This window comes from Pezoporus wallicus, unplaced genomic scaffold, assembly GCF_028554395.1.
Source record: "Pezoporus wallicus isolate ANWC-B61680 ecotype Strahan unplaced genomic scaffold, APGP_CSIRO_Pwel_v1 contig_736, whole genome shotgun sequence".
Classification (NCBI taxonomy): Eukaryota; Metazoa; Chordata; class Aves; order Psittaciformes; family Psittacidae; genus Pezoporus; species Pezoporus wallicus.
This window is the reverse complement of record NW_026639744.1, coordinates 950,759-963,280: the sequence shown is the minus strand read 5'-3', so window position 1 is coordinate 963,280 and position 12,522 is coordinate 950,759. Positions and strand designations below refer to the sequence as shown.

Sequence of the window (12,522 nt, the reverse complement as noted above, 5' to 3'; positions counted from 1 at the left end):
TCTTGGCAGTAGTGAATGAGATATGATATTTCATCTGGATATAAATATTAACTTGTAGAAAGTGTTTGGGAACAAGAAGATGTCTCTCAAGGTCTCCTCACAGTCATTTACTGAATTATGTGATACAGTGCATGAAAAGAGAGTATTGTTGATACTGGCTTTTAAATGGACCTTCTTGAAGAACTAAAGCCAATCCTATAATGTGAGACAACTAGATGGCCTAAGAGGTCACTTCTGTTATCATTACTGTGATTCTACTCCATCCATGATATAATTCTTGACCTTCTGAAATACTTTGTGCATTGGAGTTCCTCCCTTGTTACTTACTCTGTTTATCATGTATTCTTAGTCTTTCTTCACCAGGCACATTGAATGTTAATTGCGTTCCTTGAAAGTTTTTTCTTTGCAAGTAGTCAGTTTTCACATGTTCCTGCGTCCATGTGTTCAGCGATGTAACATTTCATAAGAAGTGATAACACTATCGACACACGATTTCAACTTCACTTCTAGTTAAGTTGATAAAGCACTTCAGGTATACTTAAGGGATGAAATTAAGGACAGACTGATACTAAAAATTTCATTTGAAGTCTAGACTCCTCTCTCTCTGAAGTTCAGAGATTCTTGAATTCAGGTATTTTTGATTCAGGTGCAATATATGAATGAAATTATCTCTGTTAATTCAAATTAATTATTATTATCAATGCTGAAAGAAGAAAATGTGCATGGTTTTCCATTACAGTGCTCCCTTGGATTTGCCTAGGGATCCATTTCAGAGGAGATGTGGTGAAGTGCAGTCAAGCTCTGGTGTGTTTTGGGTTTCCTCGGGAGCACAGAAGTGCCCAGCTTCTTTTTCCTTCATGTTGCTGAGAACAGGTGGCCTCCTCTGGGGTCACCAAGTATATTTAGGGCTGAAACTTGAGCAGACTGGAGCCAGATTGGCTGTGCTATTCACATACGTAATTAGGAGCTGATGCTCTATCAGGCTTGCTCTTGCCCAGTGCTGCTCAGGAGGGAGGACTGGAGAGGCTTTGCTCCTAAGGATATTTACTAGATGTTGCTGGTAAGAACATTTTAATCACACTTCACTTGTTTTCCTTAGAACAGGATCTTGAGCTGTTTACCAGTTCTGTAGTTTTTTGGGTATTGTCGTCGTGCCATGCCCATAGAAGTCAGATTTTCTGTCTGGATGACTAGTAGCAAATTGCAGTAAGAGGAAAGGACCCAAAACTGTGTTTTGGAAGTGTAACTGGAGGTTACAGTAGTGACTGTATAGATTGTATCCTTATATGCAATTCTGCTTCTTGGGTGTATTCATAAACTTTGGCCTACTTGTTCATACAACATACCACTTTCTGAGTTATTCTTCATATATTTTAATAGTTAAGAATCTGGTTTAACTATTTTTTTTTTTGTTGGTAATTTTTCTCAACACATTGAAACTAAAAAGGGACAGTATTTTAGGTTCCTATATTTAACCTGATTACTAGACTTCACTTGCCCCAGAAGGAATTGCAGTTTAGCCAGCTAAACAAAACCACCCTGTCATTTGGTAGTATTAGCTTACACGGCAAATATCTTTGGACTCAGGAACAGCTGTTCCAAAGCTTCATCCCCTACCAGCATTAGAAACAGAGCTGTACTCTCTGGTGGAAAATTGTAGCTTTGCCTCACAGCAAATTCGCTGTGTTAATTAATTTGTGTAAAGGTTTTGACAGTCATCTGTACTTTGTAGTTTAGCCAACTGTATGGATTTCCATATTTTCCAGGTCTGAAGAAACAGAGAGAAAAAAGTCACAAGAGCTAAACAAAAGAACAACCCAGACCATCTATGTAGGATAATGCTGGGAAGACAAAAATTGTCTCATTAACCTATAGTCCCTTAAAATATTTACAAACTTTTTCCATATTATGCTTTTACTTATGAATTAATATAGTAGAATATATAGCTAAAGCTCCCATTCAAACAGGAGCTTGAATAATGTCATGAAATAGTATAAAATAGTCACAGGAAAATTCTTCAAATAATCTTATTGTAATAAACCCAAACCAGACTTCAAGAATTCTCTTCCTCTGTTTTTTAATTTCTTTTATGGTTTAACTGAATTCCAGTATTGGTGTTACAACTATTAGAATAAAGTATTTGTCCAAAAATTGTAACATATTAGTATATTTGCAATTTAATCCAATACTTTCCCACACCAGTCAAAGTAAGGCCAGATCTCAACTTTATCTCTGTTGTTCAAGTTCTTTCACTAAGTAGCCAACAACATTGTAATAATCTGACTAGTTCCTAACCATGACCTCAGGCATTTTATGAACTTTACTAGTTCATCATATTTTCAGTCTTGGGCTAATGCTGTTTTCATACTTTCATTTGCTGCATGACTAGTGAGTGGGGGAGAGACAGAAGAATACCCTCAAAATGGAGGAAGAAGAATATGAGGAAGTTGTGGAGGTAAGAAGAAAATCTGAGAGTAGAAATATTTGTTTTCTGCCTTGTGAATGAATATATTAATCACTTTAACGAGGCACTTGCTCTGAGCATAGATGGTTGCTTGCTGTTTGCTCTCTGAAGAATAGGGTACGATTAGATATCTATTAAATGATTTAATAAGTAAACAACAACAGCAACAACAAAGTTGCTCTCAGTGGAGCAAAGTCTCCCTGGTTCCTGTCATAGCTGTTCTGTTTAAATAAGGATTGTGACCAACCCACACCTACATTGCAAGCTTTTGTAATTACTCTTCTATGTAATTATAGATGCAGTGGGCCATCTCTTTTCCCTTCTAGCTTGCCCTCTGTCAACCAATCCATGCTATAGAGGATGACTTTGGAAGCCACTTTCTAGCCTCACCTCTGGGCCCACTGAAATGAAGAAATGCAGCAGTTTTATGCCACCATTAACCAATGTAACTTTGGAAGCCACAGAGATGGGGCTAGATTTAAACCTGTAGATGTCTGTGGAGTTGCATCAGGGACTGATTTGCCAATAGGGCATTTAAACTAACAGTTTCATGTATATAATGGACTGTTAATTTCAGGCCATGTGACAGCATTGAGTCCTGACTGCAGATTTTGTACATTTCACGTACTGAATGCAGTCAAGTCAAATGGTTTACCAGTTTAATTAGTTTAATGTGTTTTGGAAAATAAGCGTTACTCTTCATAAAGTCCATTTTAAAGACCTAGCTACAAAGATACCAGTCCTTCATTAAGTTTCCTAATACCATGTTACTTGTAATTGCCTTTATGCTTCCTGAGCATAATGTGCTTTCTGTAACAAAATGTATATTTATTTGCTATCCATGTTTATTTGTTGCTGCTGGAATTATGGTATGTTGGGCTTTTTGCCTACACAGCTCTGTTTCATTCTTTGGTTTTACTTTTTAATCACCACCTTCCTGTAACCACATCCCTAGGGCACACTGAGATAGTACTGCTTTAGTAGCTTCCCTTGAGATAGTCATAGCGAAAAGTTATGGAAAACAGAACAATAGCATCTGGTACAATTTTAAGGCAGCTTCAGCCTTCCCAAAGTTTTCTTAGCTAGAATTACACTTCTGTATGAACCGCCTATTTTAAACCAGTAGGTGTACTCTCAGAAATTAAGCTTCCAAAAGAGTAGAAAATCGTTGCTGAATAATTACTGGCTGAGAAAACGTTGAGACTTTAAAGACACTACTTTCCATCTCTCTGGAGTTATTAGGCTGCACTGAACACTGTAGGTATATGTGGTGTGCAACGCCCCACAGTGAATGACCCAAACCTTTGCGGCTGAGTTACTCGAGGCTTTGTGAAAAGTGGGTCAAACACGGTGTAGGGCCAGCGAACAGTAATTGCCTCAAAACAACCCTTGCAAGGTTGAAACCTTGAAACCAAGCTTGAAAAGTATGGACTAGTTACGTGATCCTAACGTCGAGGAACAATTAATGTGATTTTTTTGTTTTAGGGCTTAATTCAAAGGGGATTTTGTTCCCCCAGTTTTGGCATGTGACCCTGAGCAAACCATTGTCGAGTAGATCGTCAAAGATAAAAACCTCCATTTTACGCTTTCTCCTTTCTGGAAGCCAGCGGCAAGACAAGCACCTTCCGACTAAAACAGCTGCTGCTTACGAGAGCGGCCGGCGCAAGTGGGTTTCTGTTCATTAAGCAGCGAGGGGCGCCCCGGCTCTCCTCAGCGGCGGGACGACGCCATCGTGAGGCCGCCATGTGCTGTGTGGCCGCGGCTTGCGGCGAGCGGGGCGGCAGCGAGTGCCGTGATTGCGCCGCTGCTTCTCTCCGAGCTGACTCTGCCTCCTCCGGCTCCCGGTCGCTGCGGGGCACGGCAAGCTGCCAGCGGGGAGCGAACCCCACAGAGGAACAAGACACAGCCCTTGTTGCCTCTTCTGGGGAAGATGTGTTCTGGTCGGGTCAGCTGCACTGCCGGTTCCAGGAGGAAGGGGTGAGCGTGCTTTGCACCGTAATGGAAGTGAGGAAGAGTTTGTTGGTAGCACTTTCATGAAAAGCAAGAGGCAGAGCCACACGTGGCAAGGACGGAGCGCCAGTTGGAGACGGTGGTTAAATGGGTGATGGATGGTGGCCATCAGAATGGACAAAGCAGGAAGCTCATGTTTTGTGGCAACAGGAGGAAGGTTCGTGCTCCACGTGAAGATCTGCCACTTCAGAGTAGATGTAGCACCCTGGGAACTTCTTTAGGCAGCTGGAGAAAGGCTCACAGGCACAGCTCTTGTGTTTAAGGGTGGCTTTAACCACTGCAGGTTCTCCTGGGAAGGCCTGTGGCTGGGCATGAGCAACCTAGAGGATTCTGGGAAAGTACTGTGAAGGTGAATTCCTTAGTACAGTTGATTAATGAACTAGGAGAGATGCTCTGCTGGACATGCTGTTCACAAACAGGGAAGAACTGGTGGAAGATGCAAAGGTCAAGGGCAGCCAAGGCCACAGCGACCATGAGACTGTGGAGTTGAAGATTCAGAGAGTGAGCAAGATAAACAGAATTACAAGGAACAGACAAAATGCTGAGGTACTTGAAGCCCGTTTTGCCTCAGGTTTGATAAGGCTTGTCCTATGGTCTTCCACGTCTTTGACCTTCCTAGCAGAGATATAGGAATGAAGTAGTAGCCACAGCAGAGGAAGACAGTTAGGGCTGACAACATGGGGATATACACAGCTCAATAGGACCAGAGGACATGAATCCATGGGTGCTGAAGGAATGGGCTGGTGACATTGCAAGGCTGCTATCATCTTTGAGAGCTCTTAGTCATGCAAGAATGTCTCTGCTGACTGGAAAAAGATGTCATACCCATCTTCAAGAAAGTCAAGAAAGAAGATCCAGGGGATTACAGGCTGGTCAACCTCACATCAGACCTTAGGAAGGCTATGGAGCAAATACTTTTAGGAGCTATTTCTAAACACATGAAAGACATGAAGGTCATGGGGAGCAGTGAACATTGATTTATCAAAGGCACATCATGGGTGACCAAACTCATTGCTTTTTATAATGAGTTCACTGCTGTTACGGAGAAGGGGAGACCAGTGGATGTTGCACACTTTGACTACTTTAGGTTTCCTGAAACAGTCTCCTGTAGTCTTCTTATCACCAAATTTCTGAGATGTGGAATGGGCAAGTGATCAATAAATTGGGTGGAAAATTGGCTGAGCTGCTGAGCTCAGAATTGTGATCAGTACTACAAAGTCTAGCTAGTAGTACAAAGTCCAGCAGCCACTAATTACTGGTGTTCTTCAAGGATCTGTAGGCAGGAAAAACTCTGAGGACAGCATTAGAGAGATAAACCTACCACAGTCCTCTCAGTTTATTACAAAGGACTTGGAAACTCCTGGGGTTTTGCATGTTTCTTTTAATGCAGTCATCATTGTCTTCCCTCTTGTAGTTAAAATAGTGATCCTTTATTAATTACTTGGAAGGAATGTATGGAAAAAATCCAATCATTAATGAAAAAAAACCCAACAAACAGATGTTCGGAATTACCAGCGATGCAAATGTGACCACATAGGTACCTATGAACTACAGTCCTATTTCCCCAGAAGTGTGTTTTTAAAACAGCTTAACGGAAGCTACAGTTTGCTATTCTGATCATCTGACCTAACAATGATTTTTTTTTCCCCCTCTTTTTAATAGTATTACATTGAAGAGACAACTATTGAAGAGGGTGAGCCATATGAGGTAAAGGTTCCTGTAATGTTGCATGTGGTTTATATATGCATGAAATTACAAAGTAATGCTAAATTTTGTATTCCGTGGACTAATTTTTCATATTAAATACACAAATATCAGTGAACAGTTGCTTCTTAAAACTTTATTTCCCTTTCAAGACTGTTGTGGGATGATCTGGAGGACTCCTAGCTTGTTGAGTATCCTATCTGCCACTCATTGGTTTCCTTTAGAGGGAGCTGTGGCTGTGTCCATCAGAAAAGGACTGTCCTGATTTCTGTCCCACCCTGTGTCTTCCATTTGCTTCTGCCCAGTTTGCAGAAGAGCTAACAAAATGAAGCAACAGGTTGTGTTAATAATAGGAAACACAGGCAGCTAAGTTATTTGGGTAACATATTGACAAAATCCAATCTTTAATGTTAAAAATGAACAGAATTATCAAGGGCAGAGTTAATTTTCTTCCTGGTAGCTGGTACAGTGCTGTGTTTTGGCTTTAGTCTGAGAACAATGCTGATAACACACCAATGCTTCAGTTGTTGCTAAGTATCATTTACCCTGTTCAAAGACTTTTCAGTCTCTCATGTTCTGCCAGTGAGGAGGGGCACAAGAAACTGGGAGGAAGCAGAGACAGGACACCTGACCCAAACTAGCCAAAGGGGTATTCCATACCACAGCATGTAATGCCCAGTATAGAAACTGGGGGGAGTTACCTGGAAGGGACTGATTGCTGCTTGGGTCAGGCTGGGTATCGGTCAGTGGGTGGTGAGCGATTGTGTTGTGCATCACTGGTGTTTAGTGGGAGTTTTTGTTGGTTTTCTCTGTTGTTTTGTTGTTGTTGCTGTTGGTTTTGTTTTTTCTTTGCAGTGTTTTTTTTTTTTCTTTTGTTTTGTCTCCCTTTCTGTTATTCCCATCATTAGTATTAGTATTATATTGTACTTGATTTTAGGTATTAAACTGTTCTCATCTCAACCTGTGGGTTTTACATTCTTCCAATCTTCCTCCCCGTCCTACCTGGGGAGGGAAGAAGCTGGGGAGTGAGCGAGCGGCTGCATGAAACTGAGTTACTGGCAGTGTGTAAACTATGACAGATACTTAGAAATATATTACAGCTTTTTATAACACATAGCTTCACGTTTTGTTATGCGTATAGAACAGAGGCAGCAGGAGCCCCACTCTTCCAGTGCCTCTGGAGAATTACATGAATTTGATACAGAGACCAGTCAGTCAGTTAATTCCTTGTGGTTTTTTTTTTAGGTTGGGTGATGCGTAGTCAGCATACTTTGCCCAACAGGAAAAGTGTCTCTGATTTTCTGTCTTGCAGGTGGTTCCTGGAGCATCCTGAGGACTGAGCATCCTTTTACTAGCTAGGGGAGATGAAAAATGCTTTTCTTATTAAACTTTTATAGCTGTAAAGCAAGTAATTGTGTTTTTCTTTATTCCCAGGTGGTCACTGAGATCACTGAGACTGTTAGTACAGACTTCACAGGTCCTAAAACTACTACCTATACTGTTGAACGTGAAAAATCTGTTGAACATGACAAATCTGTTGAACATGAAAAATCTGTTGAAGATGCAGCACCTCCAGTCAGAAAGAAGACAATACGGACAAAAGTGGACCCATCTAAGTTTTTGACACCTTACCTGCAACACAGTAATAAAATGAAGGACCTGTTCAGTGAAGTAAGTTGTCCCATGTCTTTTGTTTTTGAGGAACACCAACTTTAAAAATATTTAATGGGGATTATTGCAAACCTTCATGATACTATTTTGTCTCCTGTACTTTGTTTCATCATGTGTATAAATGTTACTTGCCTGAAGTGGGAAATTTCCTTCTCTGAATTAGCCCATCTTGCCTGTTTCCTGCTTAAGTGCATTAGGTAATCCCTAAGCACAAGAAATGGCTAAAGATTGGCAGAGATGTCAGTTAATAGGACTCCTGCACTCTCTGACTTGGATATTTGAGTGAATGATGATAACAATGACTAGTGTCTATTGAACAGCAAACCTCATTGAATATACTGCTCAATGTATATTCTCAATATAGAGAGAAATATACTATTATATACTGTACTATAAATATACGATTATATATGTACTATTTGATACTATATTTCTCTATCCCTCTACCTATATTCAAGAAAAATCCTTGTGCACAGTGTATAGGAATGATAACAAGCCTAAATTCCTGGTACAGGATACCAAAGTCCAGTTGACTAATACTGTATGATGTCTTTACGATGTTGTGAAGAGTGGAAAACGACTGCTGTGGCCTGACGTAGATGGTGTCAGATCCCTTTTCCTAAATTTTAATGTATGTTACCTACCATCGTTTGCTGTTAAAGGATTATGTGAGATCATAGATCTAGGACTTCTACCTTCACCCACATATTTTCTGTATCTTTGCTCACTGAACCAAATAACTGTAAATTTATCAATACTAAGCTCCCGAGGAGAATATAATCAGAGGTGATCTAAACCATTTCTAAATTTAGAAATCGATATTTTGCTGTTGTGGATGTAAGATGGAAGAAAGTCAGTTGGCTAAAATAAGCATAACTCTGCAAATGTGATTGTGTAATGCTAATTGGTATTATTAAATAATCTGCCCCAAATTCCTATACTAACCAGGTAAATAAGTCAGTAATTGCTGCACACATTTCTTCCAGGGCTTCAGGATATGTCTTAGTTACATTTGTCAATATTTTCTTTCAGAACAAGTATAAAGAAAAATTTAGAAAAGAAAGAGGAAAGCCATATGCTTCCACAGTTGATACTCCAGAAATTCGGAGAATAAAGAAAGTGCAAGACCAGCTCAGTGAGGTAGGTAACAATTGTGTAAGAAAAAATGTTAGTGAGTATTAAAGAAGCAAATTAAGTCACAATTTTAAATGTTAGATAAGAAGTGATACATTTTTGTTGACATTGCAATAAGGCAGTCTGAATGTTTAGCAGAAACTTTATCAGATTTCAAGAGCAAGGAATACAGAGTATATGACAAGTTTGAGTTCTGTGATGTGGGTTGGAATTTAGGCCTTTCAGGAAGGGAGATGTGATGTTTCCTTTCTAGCTGAATAATAACCCTGCTCCATTGTGCCTAAAGAGGTTTAAAAATTTCTGTTTGGAAGTTACAGGCATGGGAGATGATGGGAATGTCTGTATCACAGAATTTGAAGATTCCACACCCAATGTCCTGCAGTAATCATGAATGATGTGCCTGGTGAATTTTTGTTGAGGTTAAGTTGTGCGCTGGGTAAATAGCCCTAGAATTTTTCATTATACAGGGTGGAAGTACTCTTAGAACAAACTCTGTGATTACAGAAGGGCACTACCTCTAACTTGGTTTCACATCTCTTGAAACTTTCTCAATGTTGCATTTCTTTGTCAGTCAATTCACAAAATCCATTTGTTTCCATGAGCTTAATTTTGAAGAAACAACTAGTTCTAAATGCTTTCCTGAATTCATGTTTTGGGTTTTTACAATAGTAAGTGTCAAAATGTTAATATTCTGCTTTTTTAAAAAAAAAGTGTCAGTTTTTGCTTTAAGAATAAATGCATGTGGTTGTGCATTAACCTAGGTTAAATACCGCATGGCTGGTGAAGTTGCTAAAACTATTTGCCATGTTGATGAAAAGGCCATGGATATAGAACATGCAAAGAAGGTGTCACAGCAAGTGAGCAAGGTAAGCGAGTTCTGATTTCTGATTTTCTGAAAGGGTTGTGAACCTTAGTGGATTGTGAGGTTACTGATATGAATAAAGTTTTGAGCTCAGGGCACTAAAGAAATGTTTATACAACAATTTAGAAGCACAGGGAGAGATAGCAGAGAAGCTGATAATGCAAGTATAGATATAATATTAAATGTTTCCAGTTGATGTCTTCAGGCATCACTGGTTTGAAACTTTCACTTTGAAAAAAAGATGTTTAGAGCAGGTAGTTTATTCACTAAAGTAAATATTTTTTCCTAATGATAGAATAACTGATGTGCTGATCTTTCTTTCCAGGTATTATACAAACAGAACTGGGAGGAGAATAAAGACAAGTACCTGCTTCCCCCTGATGCTCCAGAACTTGTGAATGCAATAAAAAACACAGCAATGTTCAGCAAGGTAAGTAAAAAATATGCCAGGCCTAGGCAGCTGAAGGGCAAGAAGCATTCCCAGTCAGAGATTAGTTCATAATAAGTATTCTGGCATTTTTCTGGTTTTTAGAAACTCTATACTGAAGACTGGGAAGGAGACAAAACATTATTCTATCCATACAATGACAGTCCAGAGCTCAGGAGGGTGGCTCAGGCTCAGAAGACTCTGAGTGATGTACGTATTAAAGCCTGGTTGACACTTGGGTGACTGCTACGGCGTAACTTGGTAGGCTTGGTGGGTGACTTGGGCTAAATATAAACTTCATAATGGAACAGAAAACAAAAATGTGTAGGTGTGCACTGATAGGTCTGATAGCAGTGCTATTTCAATAGAAAAATATGTATTCTATATTAGAGTATAAATCTGTTGGCAATTTGGTGTTGGATTATGAATTAATTGAATAATTAATCATTAAAGATTTTCTGAGGTAATCCATAAGAAGACTTTTGAGTATCTTTCAAAAGTGTGGACAAACTCTCAGGTTTGGCTGTGAGCCCAGTTCATTGTTATGGGTCTACAAATCTGTCTCTGTTAAGAAAAGTCAGGAATTCGTGAGGCTATGTGATTTGCTGATGCTTGGATACATAGAACTCTTTAACCGAGGATCTCGGGTCTCAAAGATTTTGGTGAATTTTGCAGATGTTTGCAAGTTCACTATTCCGTGTTTATCAGAAACAGAGTAATATACCTGAAAACTTTTCCAGGGAACCGATTCTTTTCCATTGTCCCTTCTCAAAAGGCTTCTCAATAGTCTTCCAGAATACACTGATTGAAAGAGCTTGTGCTGCAGTAGCTGTGGACAGAAGTGCTTTCGTTAATAGTGGTGTTAGCGAAGTCAAGGGTATATGTCCTGATGCTTAGTTACTGTTTAATTCTTTCATATTTTCAGATTGTCTACAAAAAAGGGCATGATGAACGAAAATCTAAATATACTCCTCTGGCAGATCCACCTGATGTGGAACAAGCCAAGAAAGTGACAAGGCAGCTGAGTGATGTGAGTAGAATGCAGTGCTCTTCTTTCTCACTTTTGGAATTAGAGAGGCAAAAAGGTACCTAGAGACAGGGAAAGCAAAAGAAAAGACCAGAGCTGACGTGCGACGACCCCACTAAGTTGCATAATCTTGTAAATAGGATTTTAACTCAGTTCAGAATTCAGCTATTATGAAGAAGCCATGCATAATTTTATTGCTATATGTTGAAAGTGATTTGCTGTTTAAGATTAGAGAGTTAAAGTATTCACTTACGGTTTCAAAACCACTAAGAAAATATTGTAGTGAACCCATCTGGAAGGGGAAGAAATTTCATTTAGAGAAAATTTCTTTAGTCTTATTCTTCCATAGCTTAAAAGCTAAATTGTCATCAAAAAAATTTCTAGAAGTGTGAAAAGCAAGATCATTATTGTAATTCTTTGAAATGAATAAAATAGTAAGCTATATAGGTATCTCCAAAATAATAAAATGTAGAACTTTTAAAGGTTATTTTTGGCATATATGGTCTTTATCAATGTGGTAACAATCAAAAAGGCACTGGAGAAATTGTATTTTTTATGATAAGCAGCTGTGGCTGAAAATGTGTTTGGAAAACTGAGTCAAAACAGGAGCTGTCTGTTTAAACAGTTGCTGCTTGATTTCCGTCTGTTTGAATCTAGTCTACTAGAAATCACATACATCAGGCAATTCGTATGTTAAAGAGTTTGCTTACAACAAGTTTCAGCAGCAGTAACAATGAATTCTGGTTTAACCATGGGCAATACTATGCCCCAGTGTTATGTGACCAATGAGAAAACTGAACTAAGTGAATATATTAGTGATATCTCATGGAGAGATTTTCTATTAATAACTGTCTTCTATAAGAGGGGACTTATTTCACCTATTTATCCTTTTTTTGGTCAGGCAAGGTACTAAGTGAAATAACTGAATATTGAATTGAATAGGCCAGATCATATTTAAGGTGCTTTTAACAATAACTGATGAAGTGATTGTAAGGCAGATATAAAATGTGAAGCAACTTTAAAAAGAAGACTTTTAAAAACAAATCTGTCAAGTGAAAATTGAACTGTATCTTAGGCGTTAATTTTTTTTTTTTTTGTGGTAGATTATTTACCATGAGGACTATAAAAACAAGATCAAAGGCAAATGGACTCAAACTCCATGCTATGATGTTGCAATTGCAAAAATGAACGCAGAAAATCTAAGCATGGTAAGTGAATTCTTC

At 38.9% G+C, this 12,522-nt stretch overlaps 1 protein-coding gene across 18 annotated transcripts in view; it reads left to right on the top strand.

Moving 5' to 3' along the window:
• The first annotated feature begins 950 nt into the window (after window positions 1-950).
• NEB (nebulin) overlaps window positions 951-12,522 on the top strand; it is a 124,703-nt gene continuing 113,131 nt past the window's right edge. For 10 of the 18 annotated variants that reach the window (XM_057415560.1, XM_057415573.1, XM_057415559.1 and 7 more), the window contains exons 1-10: window positions 959-1,060; window positions 2,390-2,455; window positions 6,137-6,181; window positions 7,613-7,849; window positions 8,882-8,989; window positions 9,745-9,849; window positions 10,171-10,275; window positions 10,378-10,482; window positions 11,198-11,302; window positions 12,403-12,507. In XM_057415560.1, the coding sequence (XP_057271543.1) occupies window positions 2,423-2,455; window positions 6,137-6,181; window positions 7,613-7,849; window positions 8,882-8,989; window positions 9,745-9,849; window positions 10,171-10,275; window positions 10,378-10,482; window positions 11,198-11,302; window positions 12,403-12,507 (948 nt within the window). In that variant the 5' untranslated portion in view covers window positions 959-1,060; window positions 2,390-2,422. Of the gene's footprint in view, window positions 1,061-2,389; window positions 2,456-6,136; window positions 6,182-7,612; window positions 7,850-8,881; window positions 8,990-9,744; window positions 9,850-10,170; window positions 10,276-10,377; window positions 10,483-11,197; window positions 11,303-12,402; window positions 12,508-12,522 lie in introns of all 18 variants that reach the window. The other 8 variants (XM_057415557.1, XM_057415561.1, XM_057415558.1 and 5 more) reach the window with 5 other exon arrangements.